The sequence below is a fragment of the Suncus etruscus genome, chromosome 16 (genome assembly GCF_024139225.1).
Source record: "Suncus etruscus isolate mSunEtr1 chromosome 16, mSunEtr1.pri.cur, whole genome shotgun sequence".
Lineage (NCBI taxonomy): Eukaryota > Metazoa > Chordata > Mammalia > Eulipotyphla > Soricidae > Suncus > Suncus etruscus.
The window spans coordinates 47,013,029-47,027,835 of NC_064863.1; the positions used below are offsets into that span (position 1 = coordinate 47,013,029).

The 14,807-nt window shown below is 39.5% G+C and overlaps 1 protein-coding gene across 1 annotated transcript in view; it reads left to right on the forward strand.

Moving 5' to 3' along the window:
* Nucleotides 1–14,807, forward strand: part of SRP72 (signal recognition particle 72) — a 38,352-nt gene that overhangs the window by 14,373 nt on the left and 9,172 nt on the right. Inside the window, exons 9-12 of the mRNA XM_049789945.1 lie at nucleotides 8,536–8,667; nucleotides 9,910–10,038; nucleotides 10,771–10,843; nucleotides 14,472–14,536. Of these exons, the coding sequence (XP_049645902.1) occupies nucleotides 8,536–8,667; nucleotides 9,910–10,038; nucleotides 10,771–10,843; nucleotides 14,472–14,536 (399 nt within the window). The remainder of the gene's footprint in view (nucleotides 1–8,535; nucleotides 8,668–9,909; nucleotides 10,039–10,770; nucleotides 10,844–14,471; nucleotides 14,537–14,807) is intronic.

Sequence of the window (14,807 nt, forward strand, 5' to 3'; positions counted from 1 at the left end):
TCTGCAAAATATAGGCAAGTAGTAGGACTTTTTATAGTTTTAGACCCTGGACTTAAAATTATCTTTTCGAAACTTCTCCAAATTGGTCATAATATTTTTTTGAACCTTTCAAGTTTTTTCAGCGGTTTTGATTTATATCATTGTGTATTGCTATTCACACCTCTTAGTTTGTTGTTGTTTTAATTATTTAGGTACTGTGGTTTACAATATTGTTAAATGCTTTGCAAAGGTATACTACTGGTAGCTTTTAAGAGACAATGACAGTCACACATTTAAAGTGATTTTTTTTAAATCATATATCTAATCTCTGAATTAAGTAGTAGGTCACATACCTAGCATAAGCAAGCCCTGAGTTCATTCCCTAACACTGAGTGACCCCTGAGTATGTCTTTGTTGCCCTCTATCTCCAAGGATATCTCAGGGGCTGCCATGATATCACTTACAGATGACCTTTTAACAGTGCTAGAATTCTGTCCATAGAATACTAATTCAGGTTTGTCTTTCTCAGGATGTGATGTGGGGGAAGGACACCAGGTTCATGCCAGGCAGCTATTGTGTTTGCATAGGTTTTGTTATGGTGCTTGTTGAGGGCCTCACACTTGATTAGCAGTGCTTGCATATACCTGTTGCTGAGCATATATAAATGGCACTAGAGATCAAACACAAAGTCATTGCCTCACTTAAGGCAGGTGCTTTCAACTACTGTTATCCCTGATGAACCCTTCGGGAATTCATTATCTTTGGAGGGGTAGGTATGCTCACAGCCAGCTGTGCTCAGGGCTTACTACTGAATCTGATCAGGGATCACCCTTTTTAAAGAGTCTTGGGGGACCATATGGGATGCCTGGGATCAAACCCAGGTCAGCCACATGCTAGGCAAGCATACTGTGCACTGTATTCTCTCTCTCTCTCTCCAGCCCCCTATCTATAATTCTTAACAGAACTTAGTTAGGGAAGATATTTCTTCCCTCAATTAATTTCAGTAATTGAGACTCATTGTGTTTCTGCCTAATGAGAAGAGTCTTAGGAAAAAGGAAAATAGGATGAGAAAGGCATCCTAGGGACAATGGGTTTGAGGGGCCGTTGACAGTGATAGTGGGTGTGATATGATAAAATTGTACTTAAGCATAGTACTATTGTAAACTATATTACTTCAATAATAAAATATTGAGTATTATATATATATTAGTGAAGTTAGTTTTATTTAAATTTACTTAGAGAAGTGTTTGGGAAGTGAAAGATAAGTGTTCAAGAGAACATGGATTTCTCCATAATGGAAAAAAACCTAAAAGAAAATATATTTTAAAAATTAAACAGTAAATATGAACTATTTTCTGCTAAAAATGAATTTAAAAGAAGCATGACTTTTTCTTTTTTGTGGGGGTGGGTAAAGTTGGGCATACAAGATGTAGCCTAACTACCTTTATATTATCTCTGGCCCTATTTCAAAAAAAAAATTTAAGTGAAGCAAGGTAGTTTTTTATTGAATGAAACTTGCTCAGAAAGGAGTAAGAGGAAAAAAGGAAATGTGTTCAAGAGAGAACACAAGCTTCTCCTGAAAGGAAATAAGCAAGCAAAGAAACATAGAGGCAAGCAAGAAAGATACAAGGAGAACACGGGCTTGAAAAGCAAGCCCGTTTCAAAATTTTAAATACTTACATGCATAATGATAGGATTTCAAAGAGGAATTAATTTTACTTTTCTTTTTTTTTTTTTTTTTTTTTTTAATATTTTTATATTTTATTTAAATACAAAAAAATTAGAATAATAATCACACAAATAAAATGTGATTCTTTTTTTTTTTTTTTTTTTTTTTAATTTTTTTTTTATTTAAACACCTTGATTACATACATGATTGTGTTTGGGTTTCAGTCATAAAAGGAACACCACCCATCACCAGTGCAACATTCCCATCACCCAAGTCCCAAATCACCCTCCTCCCCACCCAACCCCCGCCTGTACCCTAAACAGGCTCTACATTTCCCTCATACATTCTCAATATTAGGACAGTTCAAAATGTAGTTATTTCTCTAACTAAACTCATCACTCTTTGTGGTGAGCTTCCTGAGGTGAGCTGGAACTTCCAGCTCTTTTCTCTTTTGTGTCTGAAAATTATTATTACAAGGGTGTCTTTCATTTTTCTTAAAACCCATAGATGAGTGAGACCATTCTGCGTTTTTCTCTCTCTCTCTGACTTATTTCACTCAGCATAATAGATTCCATGTACATCCATGTATAGGAAAATTTCATGACTTCATCTCTCCTGACAGCTGCATAATATTCCATTGTGTATATGTACCACAGTTTCTTTAGCCATTCATCTGTTGAAGGGCATCTTGGTTGTTTCCAGAGTCTTGCTATGGTAAATAGAGCTGCAATGAATATAGGTGTAAGGAAGGGGTTTTTGTATTGTATTTTTGTGTTCCTAGGGTATATTCCTAGGAGTGGTATAGCTGGATCGTATGGGAGCTCGATTTCCAGTTTTTGGAGGAATCTCCATATCGCTTTCCATAAAGGTTGAACTAGACAGCATTCCCACCAGCAGTGGATAAGAGTTCCTTTCTCTCCACATCCCCGCCAACACTGTTTATTCTCATTCTTTGTGATGTGTGCCATTCTCTGGGGTGTGAGGTGGTATCTCATCGTTGTTTTGATTTGCATCTCCCTGATGATTAGTGATGTGGAACATTTTTTCATGTGTCTTTTGGCCATGCGTATTTCTTCTTTGTCAAAGTGTCTGTTCATTTCTTCTCCCCATTTTTTGATGGGGTTAGATGTTTTTTTCTTGTAAAGTTCTGTCAGTGCCTTGTATATTTTGGAGATTAGCCCCTTATCTGATGGGTATTGGGTGAATAGTTTCTCCCACTCAGTGGGTGGCTCTTGTATCCTGGGCACTATTTCCTTTGAGGTGCAGAAGCTTCTCAGCTTAATATATTCCCATCTGTTAATCTCTGCTTTCACTTGCTTGGAGAGTGCAGTTTCCTCCTTGAAGATGCCTGTAATGTCCTGTAGTGTTTTGCCTATGTGCTGTTCTATATATCTTATGGTTTTGGGGCTGATATCGAGGTCTTTAATCCATTTGGATTTTACCTTTGTACATGATGTTAGCTGGGGGTCTAAGTTTAATTTTTTGCAAGTGGCTATCCAATTGTGCCAACACCACTTGTTGAAGAGGCTTTCCCTGCTCCATTTAGGATTTCCTGCTCCTTTATCAAAAATTAGATGGTTGTATCTCTGGGGAACATTTTCTGAGTATTCAAGCCTATTCCACTGATCTGAGGACCTATCCTTATTCCAATACCATGCTGTTTTGATAACTGTTGCTTTGTAGTACAGTTTAAAGTTGGGAAAAGTAATTCCTCCCATATTCTTTTTCCCAATGATTGCTTTAGCTATTCGAGGGTGTTTATTGTTCCAAATGAATTTCAAAAGTGTCTGATCCACTTCTTTGAAGAATGTCATGGGTATCTTTAGAGGGATGGCATTAAATCTGTATAATGCCTTGGGGAGTATTGACATTTTGATGATGTTAATCCTGCCAATCCATGAGCAGGGTATGTGTTTCCATTTCCGTGTGTCCTCTCTTATTTCTTGGAGCAGAGTTTTATAGTTTTCTTTGTATAGGTCCTTCACATATTTAGTCAAGTTGATTCCAAGATATTTGAGTTTGTGTGGTACTATTGTGAATGGGGTTGTTTTCTTAATGTCCATTTCTTCTTTATTACTGTTGGTGTATAGAAAGGCCATTGATTTTTGTGTGTTAATTTTGTAGCCTGCCACCTTACTATATGAGTCTATTGTTTCTAGAAGCTTTTTGATAGAGTCTTTAGGGTTTTCTAAGTAGAGTATCATGTCATCTGCAAACAGTGAGAGCTTGACTTCTTCCTTTCCTATCTGGATTCCCTTGATATCCTTTTCTTGCCTAATCGCTATAGCAAGTACTTCCAGTGCTATGTTGAATAGGAGTGGTGAGAGAGGACAGCCTTGTCTTGTGCCAGAATTTAGAGGGAAGGCTTTCAGTTTTTCTCCATTGAGGATAATATTTGCCACTGGCTTGTGGTAGATGGCCTTCACTATATTGAGAAAGGTTCCCTCCATTCCCATCTTGCTGAGAGTTTTGATCAAGAATGGGTGTTGGACCTTATCAAATGCTTTCTCTGCATCTATTGATATGATCATGTGGTTTTTATTTTTCTTGTTATTGATGTTGTGTATTATGTTGATAGATTTACGGATGTTAAACCAGCCTTGCATTCCTGGGATGAAACCTACTTGATCGTAGTGGATGATCTTCTTAATGAGGCATTGAATCCTATTTGCCAGGATTTTGTTGAGGATCTTTGCATCTGCATTCATCAGTGATATTGGTCTGTAATTTTCTTTTTTGGTAGCGTCTCTGTCTGGTTTAGGTATCAAGGTGATGTTGGCTTCATAAAAGCTATTTGGAAGTGTTTCTGTTTGTTCAATTTCATGAAAGAGTCTTGCCAAGATTGGCAGTAGTTCCTCTTGGAAAGTTTGATAGAATTCATTAGTGAATCCATCTGGACCTGGGCTTTTGTTTTTCGGCAGACATTTGATTACTGTTTTAATTTCATCAATGGTGATGGGGGTGTTTAGATATGCTACATCCTCTTCCTTCAACCCTGGAAGATTATAAGAGTCCAAGAATTTATCCATTTCTTCCAGGTTCTCATTTTTAGTGGCGTAGAGTTTTTCAAAGTAGTTTCTGATTACCCTTTGAATCTCTGTCATATCAGTAGTGATCTCTCCTTTTTCATTCCTGATACGAGTTATCAAGTTTCTCTCTCTCTCTTTCTTTGTTAGGTTTGCCAGTGGTCTATCAATCTTGTTTATTTTTTCAAAGAACCAACTTCTGCTTTCGTTGATCTTTCGGATTGTTTTTTGAGTTTCCACTTCGTTGATTTCTGCTCTCAGCTTTGTTATTTCCGTCTGTCTTCCTGTTCTTGGGTCCTTTTGTTGAGCATTTTCTAGTTCTATTAGCTGTGTCATTAAGCTACTCAGGTAAGCTCCTTCTTCCTTCCTGATGTGTGCTTGCAAAGCTATAAATTTTCCTCTCAGTACTGCTTTTGCTGTGTCCCATAAGTTCTGAGAGTTTGTGTCTTTATTGTCATTTGTTTCCAGGAACCTTTTTATTTCCTCCTTGATTTCATCTCGGACCCACTGGTTATTGAGCATGAGGCTGTTTAACTTCCAGGTGTTAAAGTGTTTCTTCTGAGTCCCTTTGGAGTTCACAAATAATTTCAGAGCCTTGTGGTCAGCGAAGGTAGTCTGCAAAATTTCTATCCTCTTGATCTTATGGAGGTATGTTTTATGTGCCAGCATGTAGTCTATCCTGGAGAATGTCCCATGTACATTGGAGAAGAATGTGTATCCAGGTTTCTGGGGATGGAGTGTCCTATATATATCCACTAGGCCTCTTTCTTCCATTTCTCTCCTCAGGTCTAGTATATTCTTGTTGGGTTTCAGTCTGGTTGACCTGTCCAGTGTTGACAAAGCCGTGTTTAGGTCCCCCACAATTATTGTGTTGTTGTTGATATTATTTTTCAGATTTGTCAGCAGTTGTATTAAATATTTTGCTGGCCCCTCATTCGGTGCATATATGTTTAGGAGAGTGAATTCTTCCTGCTCTACGTACCCCTTGATTAATATAAAATGTCCGTCTTTGTCCCTTACAACCTTCCTGAGTATAAAGTTTGCATTATCTGATATTAGTATGGCCACTCCAGCTTTTTTATGGGTGTTGTTTGCTTGGATAACTTTTCTCCAGCCTTTTATTTTGAGTCTATGTTTGTTCTGACTATTCAGGTGCGTTTCTTGTAGGCAGCAGAAGGTTGGATTGAGTTTTTTGATCCATTTAGCCACTCTGTGTCTCTTAACTGGTGCATTTAGTCCATTGACGTTGAGAGAAAGAATTGTCCTGGGATTTAACGCCATCTTTATTTCAAAATTTGGTGTGTCTTTTGGGTAGTCTTGTCTTAGATTAGGTCTTTCAGTTTTTCTCTTAAGACTGGTTTTGTGTCTGTGAAGTTTCTGAGCTGTTTTTTGTCTGTGAAACCATGTATTCTTCCATCAAACCGGAAAGTGAGTTTTGCTGGGTATAGTATTCTGGGTGAAGCATTCATTTCATTCAGTCTTGTCACAATATCCCACCACTGCTTTCTGGCATTGAGCGTTTCTGGTGACAGGTCTGCTGTAAATCTCAGGGAAGCTTGCTTGAACATGATTTCCCCTTTTGATCTTGCTGTTTTCAGAATTCTGTCTCTATCTGTGGGATTTGTCATTGTGACTAGGATGTGTCTTGGGGTGGTTTTTCTGGGGTCTCTTTTGGTTGGTACTCTTCGGGCATGCAGGATTTGATCACATATATTCTTTAGCTCTGGGAGTTTCTCTTTAATGATGTTCTTGACCATTGATTCTTCCTGGAAATTTTCTTCCTGGGTCTCTGGGACTCCAATGATTCTTAAGTTGTTTCTGTTGATCTTATCATAGACTTCTATTTTCGTCTGTTCCCATTCTTTGACTAATTTTTCCATTGTCTGCTCATTTGCTTTAAGTTTTTTGTCCAATCTCTCCTGCTGTATGGAATTGTTATGTATCTCATCTTCCACAGCACCAAGTCTATTCTCAGCTTCTGATACCCTGTCCCAGAGCTTATCCATTTTGTCATTCACTTCGTTTACTGAGTTTTTCAGGCCTGTTAGTTGACATGTTATTTCAGTTTGGAGTTTTGTCATTTCTGCCTTCATATTTTCTTGGTTCTTATTAGTGTTCTGTTCAACTCGATCCATGGTTTCTTGGAGTCTGTTGAGCACCTTCCATATTGCTAGTCTAAAGTCCTTATCTGAGAGGTTGATTAGTTGTTCAGTCATTATCTGGTCCTCAGAATTGTCATCTTCATTCTCTATGTCTGATGCTGGCCTGCGCTGTTTCCCCATTGTCACATTTGTATTGTGGGTTTTTCTACGTGTTGTAGTGGTATTCATTGTCTATATGATGTAGGCAGCACACTCCTCTGGCTCCTCCCTTTCTGGATGGGCTGACTTGCCTCTAAGGGAGGGGAGTCCTCCGTGGATGAAGCCTCACACTGGGTCAAATCTTAGGCCCGAGCATGTAACAGAGAAGACAGTCCAGAGAGAAATGTTTGCTTCTGTGATATAGCGCCGTTCTTAGTGTGATTTTTCCTTCTTGTTGCAATGGAGTTCTTTCCTTAGAAAGAGTGCACGGCCGCGTAGCGAAGCGGAGCGGCCGTGCTCCTCTGAGCCTCTTTTTGCCCCACTCGCAAGAGTTTCACGCAAGAGGACAGTAGACAGACATAGACAGGTCACACTCACAGTCTTTCACAGCTGAGCCCCACTGGGCCGGTGTACTTTCGCGGATTTTCCCCGCCTGGTGTCACACACAGGGAGCCAGCTTTTGCAAAGGATAGCCGGTTTTTATGCTCTGAAGTCCCTCCCTGAAAATGGCGTCTGGGCGAGCGAGGTTTCTGGAGGCTTATTTTGCCCCACTCGCAAGAGTTTCACGCAAGAGGACAGTAGACAGACATAGACAGGTCACACTCACAGTCTTTCACAGCTGAGCCCCACTGGGCCGGTGTACTTTCGCGGATTTTCCCCGCCTGGTGTCACACACAGGGAGCCAGCTTTTGCAAAGGATAGCCGGTTTTTATGCTCTGAAGTCCCTCCCTGAAAATGGCGTCTGGGCGAGCGAGGTTTCTGGAGGCTCTTTTTGCCCCACTCGCAAGAGTTTCACGCAAGAGGACAGTAGACAGACATAGACAGGTCACACTCACAGTCTTTCACAGCTGAGCCCCACTGGGCCGGTGTACTTTCGCGGATTTTCCCCGCCTGGTGTCACACACAGGGAGCCAGCTTTTGCCTAATTTTACTTTTCTCATTTGTCATCTAAATTCTAGTGGTCATAGCTTGTGGAAATTGATTGATATCTAAATAATCCTAATTTCTGCTGTAAGGTTTTGCTTTACCTCTGTGTACTTTTCTTCAAAGCTCAAAGCAAGAATTTGTAACAAAAACACCCCTTTTTTCTTCCCATTAACACACTTCAGTTATAAAACTAATATCATACTTAAACGTAAAAAGCACATCAATGGCTGGAGTGATAATATAGCGGGTAGAGATTTGCCTTGTACACAGACGACCTAGGTTCAATCTCCAGCATTGCATATGGTCCCCCAAGCCTGCCAGGAGTGATTCCTGAGTTCAGGAGTATCTCTGAACACCACTGGGTGTGACCCCCGCCCAAAAAAAAAAAGGGCAAATAAATATACAGCTCTTAACAGGCATGGCCCCAGAGATGCAAGAATTGTTTACTTTAAGTTGAGCACACAAGACAACTTACGTGTATTTTAGGAGGATAGGCACTCCAACCAGATAATTGTATTATTTTCCAAGCTGTTCGTTATCTTGATGTTAAGATAAATGAATAAGAAATGTAGAAGAATTGAAGTCTTGTCATTGATATATTTAACAGGTAGACGAACTATTTGTTTTTTTTCAGGACCAAAATGTCTTTGATTCCAAAAAGAAGGTGAAATTAACCAATGCGGAAGGAGTAGAGTATAAACTTTCCAAGAAACAGCTACAGGCTATAGAATTTAACAAAGCCTTACTTGCAATGTACACTAACCAGGTATGTGAGACATGGTTGGTTCCTTGGCTAAAAAAATAATATATAATAATTTGCCTTGCAATGGGATGTCAAAGGCATTTTAAGAGAAAGATCATGCTTTAAAGTGATTTTTTTCACACTATATTTGTGTGATCTCTGTATTAAAATAATAATCCATTGAATATTCTGAGCAATAGCTCAGATACCTGGAGCATATGCTTTACCTAAGAGAAGTCCTGGTTTGATCCCAGGCATAGCTCGTAGTTGACATCTTAACACCACTGATGTGACTCCAAAACCAAAAGGAGTTAGGGCCCATCTTTCATTTTAGTTTATCTATGGTAATAACAAGTTATAAATGTGAAAATGGCAAGTCTGACTATTACACGTTAGGTTTTTTTTCTTTTTTTTTAAGGGGAGGTAGGCCACACCAGGTGGCTCTCAGGTTATTCCTGTCTCTACACTCAGAAATTACTCCTGGGGCCTAAGAGATAGTACAGAGAATAAGGTGCTTGCCTTGTACCTGGCTGACTGACCCAACCCATCCCCAGTATCCCATAAGATCCCCTGAATCCCCAGGAATCAGGTGTGATTCCTGAGTGCAAAGCCAGCAGTAACCCCTGAGCACTGCCAGATATTGCCTCAAAACCAAAGAATAAATTACTCCTGGCTGACTTGGGACCACATAGCATGCCAGGGATCAAACCCAGGTCTGCTGCATAAAAGGCAAATGCCCTGCACCTGCTATGCTATTGTTCTGCTTCTCACATTAGTTCTAACTAAATTACTATTTCAAACTCTTTAGCAGTTATTAGGTGGAAGAGTGAAAAACAGTAGTGTTGTTAAAATCTTTTCTGTTTTTGGAACTCAGCTTAAATTTAGTTAATGGAAAACTTTAAGAAAAATGAGAATAGATGCTATAAGCTTCTTTCACCTTTGGCAATTATTTTTTTTGGGGGGGGGCCACACGAGGTGGTGATCAGGGGTTACTCCTTGCACTGCTCTCAGAAATCACTCCTGGCAGGTTCAGGGGACCATACAGGATACGGGGGATCAAACCAAGATTGATCCTGAGTCAGCCGCATGCAAGACAAACACCCTGCTGCTGTGCTATCAGCCTGGCCCCACATCTTCGGCAATTCTCCACAAACTTATTTCATCTGATGTTCATCTGTAGTCTTCTCCCTTTCCTCATACTGCTTCCATTTTACTGTTTAATTTTACTAATCAGCTGCTTTTGGGGTCGGGGAAACTTTTTTCCAGGCAGATCAGTGTCGCAAAATATCCGGTAGTTTACAGTCACAAAGTCCTGAGCACCTCCTGCCTGTTTTAATCCAAGCTGCCCAACTCTGCCGTGAAAAACAGCACTCAAAAGCAATAGAATTGCTTCAGGTAAAGGAATTCCTTGAATTTTTCATGAGATATCTTATCACGTAGTTGGAGCCTTGTTTCATTTTCATTATAATAAAATACATGTTTTTGTGTTTATTGGAAAATTAAAAGATAATTTATCGAGCAGACCTTTCTATTGCTACTTTATTCTTAGGCTAAAGCTTAGTTACATATAAATTCGCATTAAAATATGTTTACTATTTGTTTTAGGCTTATAATACCAGTGAGAATAATTATCTTCTCTTTTTAATAATGTATTCTCCTTTGATTCCCAACTCCAAACCTCACACAAGATGGTGATGAGATTTTATCAACATAAGCCAGCAATTAGATTCTGTTTGATTTTCTTGAAGGTAGTCTACACAGGGACATTGAACAGGAAGGGATTAAGAAGGTTCACCCCATGCGGCAAAGTTTCCTTTCACTACCCTCTGTAATGAGATACCATTTATCTGAATAACTCTGAAAATAAAAGATAAAAAAATAAAATTAAATGTTCTATCAGTGACTTATTGGAGACTTGACATTATTACACTGAAATTTACATCGACGCACTTAACTACTTTATTAGCTCTCAGAACATATTTTTAAGGAAAGCGTTAAATAAAAATTTTCTTAAATTGAGATGTAGAGCAAACTAGATTTAAAATTTCATATAGCTAGGGGAAAGTGGGATGTGTACAATAGGTATATAAGTTAATTGTTTGTTATTCCCCCAAAAATTTTTTTCAGGAATTTTCAGATCAGCACCCAGAAAATGCTGCTGAAATTAAACTGACCATGGCACAGTTGAAAATTTCTCAAGGTACTTTATTATTTTATTTTGATTAAAATATTTTAGTGTAAGTATTAAATGATTCTAGTGTAAATAGTTGTAGACTGTGTAGTTTAAATAATTTTTGTTTAAAGTTAATTATCATTTAAAATACAAGATGAAACTGCTAGTCCCTGCAGCTTTTCAATAGCTTATTGTATATCTCTGATGTTGATACACATTTCTGAGGGCTTTCTTAGAGGCAAGGAAGTTGAATGAGAACTGTTGTTTTTGAATCTGATAGAAAACCACCAGGTGTTTGCTATCAGTCGGTACTTTGGAAATCAGTAGAAACAAAATATTCCACTTTCAAAAGATCATACTTAAGTTTACTGGTATAATCATGTATAGAAGTACTTTTATCTGAGGATAATACAGTAGACAGGGCACTTGCCTTACATATGTCTGGTCCAGGTTTGATCCCCAGCAACACATAAGATCCTACAAGCTCACCCACCACCAGTGAGTGATCCCTGAGTGCAGAGCTAGGAGTAAGCCCTGAGTACGGCCATATGTGGCCTAAAACATACACCAAGAGCAAAGCTTTTATTTGCATAAAATTTGTTTTACATCCTAGTTTTCAAATTTACTTAGCCCTTTATCTTTTGGTGATACTTTATGATCCAGGTGGATGTGATTATATAGTGCCCTGCACATAACATAGGATATGCTTTCTAAAATGCACATTTCTAAACTGTACATCCCTGATTTTGATGCACATTTCTTTTTCTTTTATTTATTTATTTATTTATTTATTTATTTATTTATTTATTTATTTTGGGGGGGGGCGGTTTTGGGTCACACCCAGCAGCGCTCATGGGTTCCTCCTGGCTCTACGCTCAGAAATCGCTGCTGGCAGGCTCGAGGAACCATATGGGATGCCTGGATTTGAACCACCATCCTTCTGCATGCAAGGCAAATGCTTTACCTCCATGTTCTCTCTCCAGGCCCCCCACTCCTTTTTTTTTTTTTTTTGATGCACATTTCTGAGGGAGAAGAGGCGAGGAAGTTGAATGAGAAATGAACTAATGTTCCTGAATCTCATAGAAAACTGGCCAGTGTTTTTGCAATGGTTTTGAGTCAGCTGTCACTGGTTATCTAAAACTTTTTTTTTTTTTTTTTGGCAGATTCAAAGAGATTTTATTTGAAAGGATAAAGAGGAAAAAAAGGGGCAGAGAGGCTCCCACACTCAGGACAGGGTCCCCTAAGCAGGACCCACCCTTCTCTTGTTTATATTAATAGAGGGATTGGTGAACATTTTCTCACCAGGTGAAGGTGAAAAGTGAAGGGCAGGGATTGAAAGAGCAGACACTGAAAGGATCCTCTCCTGGAAGTTTTTGGGCTGCATGTTCATCTCAGTGCAAGCCCCAAAGAGTATGTGTCTGGGCAGCCCTACTCCTAGAATGCAACCCTACCACTCAAGAGTGACCCCTGGCAAGCACGCAGGCTAACACTGCAACCTATAAGCACAGCCCCCAGCAGGCACTGCAGCCAAGCGTGTGAGCATAAGAAGCATGAGTGAGACCTTCAGGGAGCAGCCTACCCCAAAGTTTCAGGCAAAGAGGCACTAGCCCCCTTCAAAACAGCAACAGCGACAAAGCAAAGGGAAAACAAACATACCCCAGTCCCTTCACACTCTGACTTGGGCACCTTAGGGAACTTGATCAAGGCCTTTTATGTCATCAGAAAAATACTGTAACAGGGCCTGGAGCCATAGGGCAGAGGTAGGAGCTTGCCTTGCATGCGGCCAACTCAGGTTCAATCCTTGGCATTCAGAGCACCACCAAGAGTAATTCCTGATCACAGAGCCAGGAGTGACCCCTAAGCATCATCAGGAGTGGCTCCCAGACAAATAAACAAACAATAACAAAATACCAAAGATAACAGGACCAGGGGCCAGAGAGAGTATAGTGGTAGGGTGTTTTTAACTTTTTTTTTTTTTTTTTAGTTTTTGGGTCACACCCAGCAGTGCTCAGGGGTTACTCCTGGCTGTCTGCTCAGAAATAGCTCCTGGCAGGCACGGGGCCAACCACCTTTGGTCCTGTATCGGCTGCTTGCAAGGCAAACACCGCTGTGCTATCTCTCCGGGCCCGTTTTTAACTTTTAATTTTAGATGAAATGTGAAATTCTTGAGTTGTGCATCAGACAGCTCTGCTACAGATTATGTGTTCTTGGGGAAGATAATAATGGTTTTAGCTGAGAAAGAGGATTGAAAACCTTAAATGAAAATTTCATCAGTAGAAAGGAGAGTTGACAGTTAATAAAAGAAAATGTCTGAATCAGCATAGGAGGAGGTGAGAAGAAGGGTGAGACACATTGCTGGCCTATCTCTTTTGTTCACTTTCACATTGGTTTAATTTCTCTCCTTTGGTGGTTCTTTTCCTTTGTATTTTATTCACTACTCTTTTTCTTTCTTTTCTTAAATGTTATATTCCCAAGATTTTTTTGAGAAAGGGAGCATATATCTGAGCACAACGAAGAGGCAACAAAAGGCAGTCTTATAGCTGATTAATCTTTTCTCTAGTTTTGATTTTTTTGTTTGGTTGGTTGTTTGGTTGGTTGGTTGGTTTTTGGGTCACACATGGTAGCGCTCAGGGGTTACTCCCGGTTCTACACTCAGAAATTGCTCCTGGCAGGCTCAATGGACCATTTGGGATGCCAGGATTCGAACCACTGTCCTTCTGCATGCAGGGCAAACACCCTACCTCCATGCTATCTCTCCGACTCCTTTAGTTTTATTTTTGTGGTGGTCATTTATCATTCTAAACTTTTACTAGTCTGACATGGGCTTTATTTGTTCAGTCTTTACAGTCTTTGGAAGTAAGTTATTGTGATTTGCAGTGAATAGAAATCAAATTTACACACCATAGGAAATAGGAAATTTTCTGTTCTATTCATATGTTATAACATTTCTAGGACTTTAGGGAAGCACTCCTGTCTTTGTTACTGTATGAAAACAAGGTAAATAGAACGCAACAGATGAGGACTGAAGAAGCACACTCAATAGGATGGATCAAATGGCTTTGCATGTTCCAGCCTCAGCACAACTCTTCCAGTAACTTTCTTCATAAGCTTAAATAAGGAATATTATTTTGAGTGTTAGAGGAAACTGTGCTTAGAGCTGCTTATTCATGAATGTTTAGGGATCACTCCTGCTGGTGCTCAGGACCCTATGCAATGCTCAAGGAGTTGAATCTGCTTTGGCCTGATGGAAAGCAAGCAAACGCCTTCCCCTGTACTATCTGTATGGCCTCTGGAATATGATTTCCACAGAGTTCAATTTCTTATTTTTGGTTTTAATTTTGGGTTTCTCCCAGCAGCACTCAGGGGTTACTCCTGGCTCTATGCTCAGAAATCACTCTTGGCAGGCTCAGGGGACCATATGGAATGCCAGGATTTGAACCACTGTCCTTCTGCGTGCAAGGCAAACGCCCTACTTCTATGCTATCTCTCCGGCTCCTGAGTTCAATTTCTTATTTGTGATGTGACTAGAGTATATTATTACTCTCTAAAGCCCAAAATTTAAGTATTAAGAAGAATAATAAAATATGACTTAAATTCTCTGTATTATTTTCATAATGTTTCTTTAATATCCTGATTCTATTTGTATTCTCTTAAGGTAATATTTCCAAAGCATGTCTAATATTAAGAAGCATAGAAGAGTTAAAGCATAAACCAGGCATGGTATGTTTGTCACTAAAATATTTTAAGTGATACAGGTGATAGAATTAAGAGTACCTTGGTCTATTTGATATTTCTTTAATTTCTGCTTAATTCTTTTTTTTTTTTTTTTTTTTTTTTGGTTTTTGGGCCACACCCTGTGACGCTCAGGGGTTACTTCTGGCTATGCGCTCAGAAGTTGCTCCTGGCTTCTTGGGGGACCATACGGGACGCCGGGGGATCAAACCGCGGTCCGTCCTAGGCTAGCGCAGGCAAGGCAGGCACCTTACCTCCA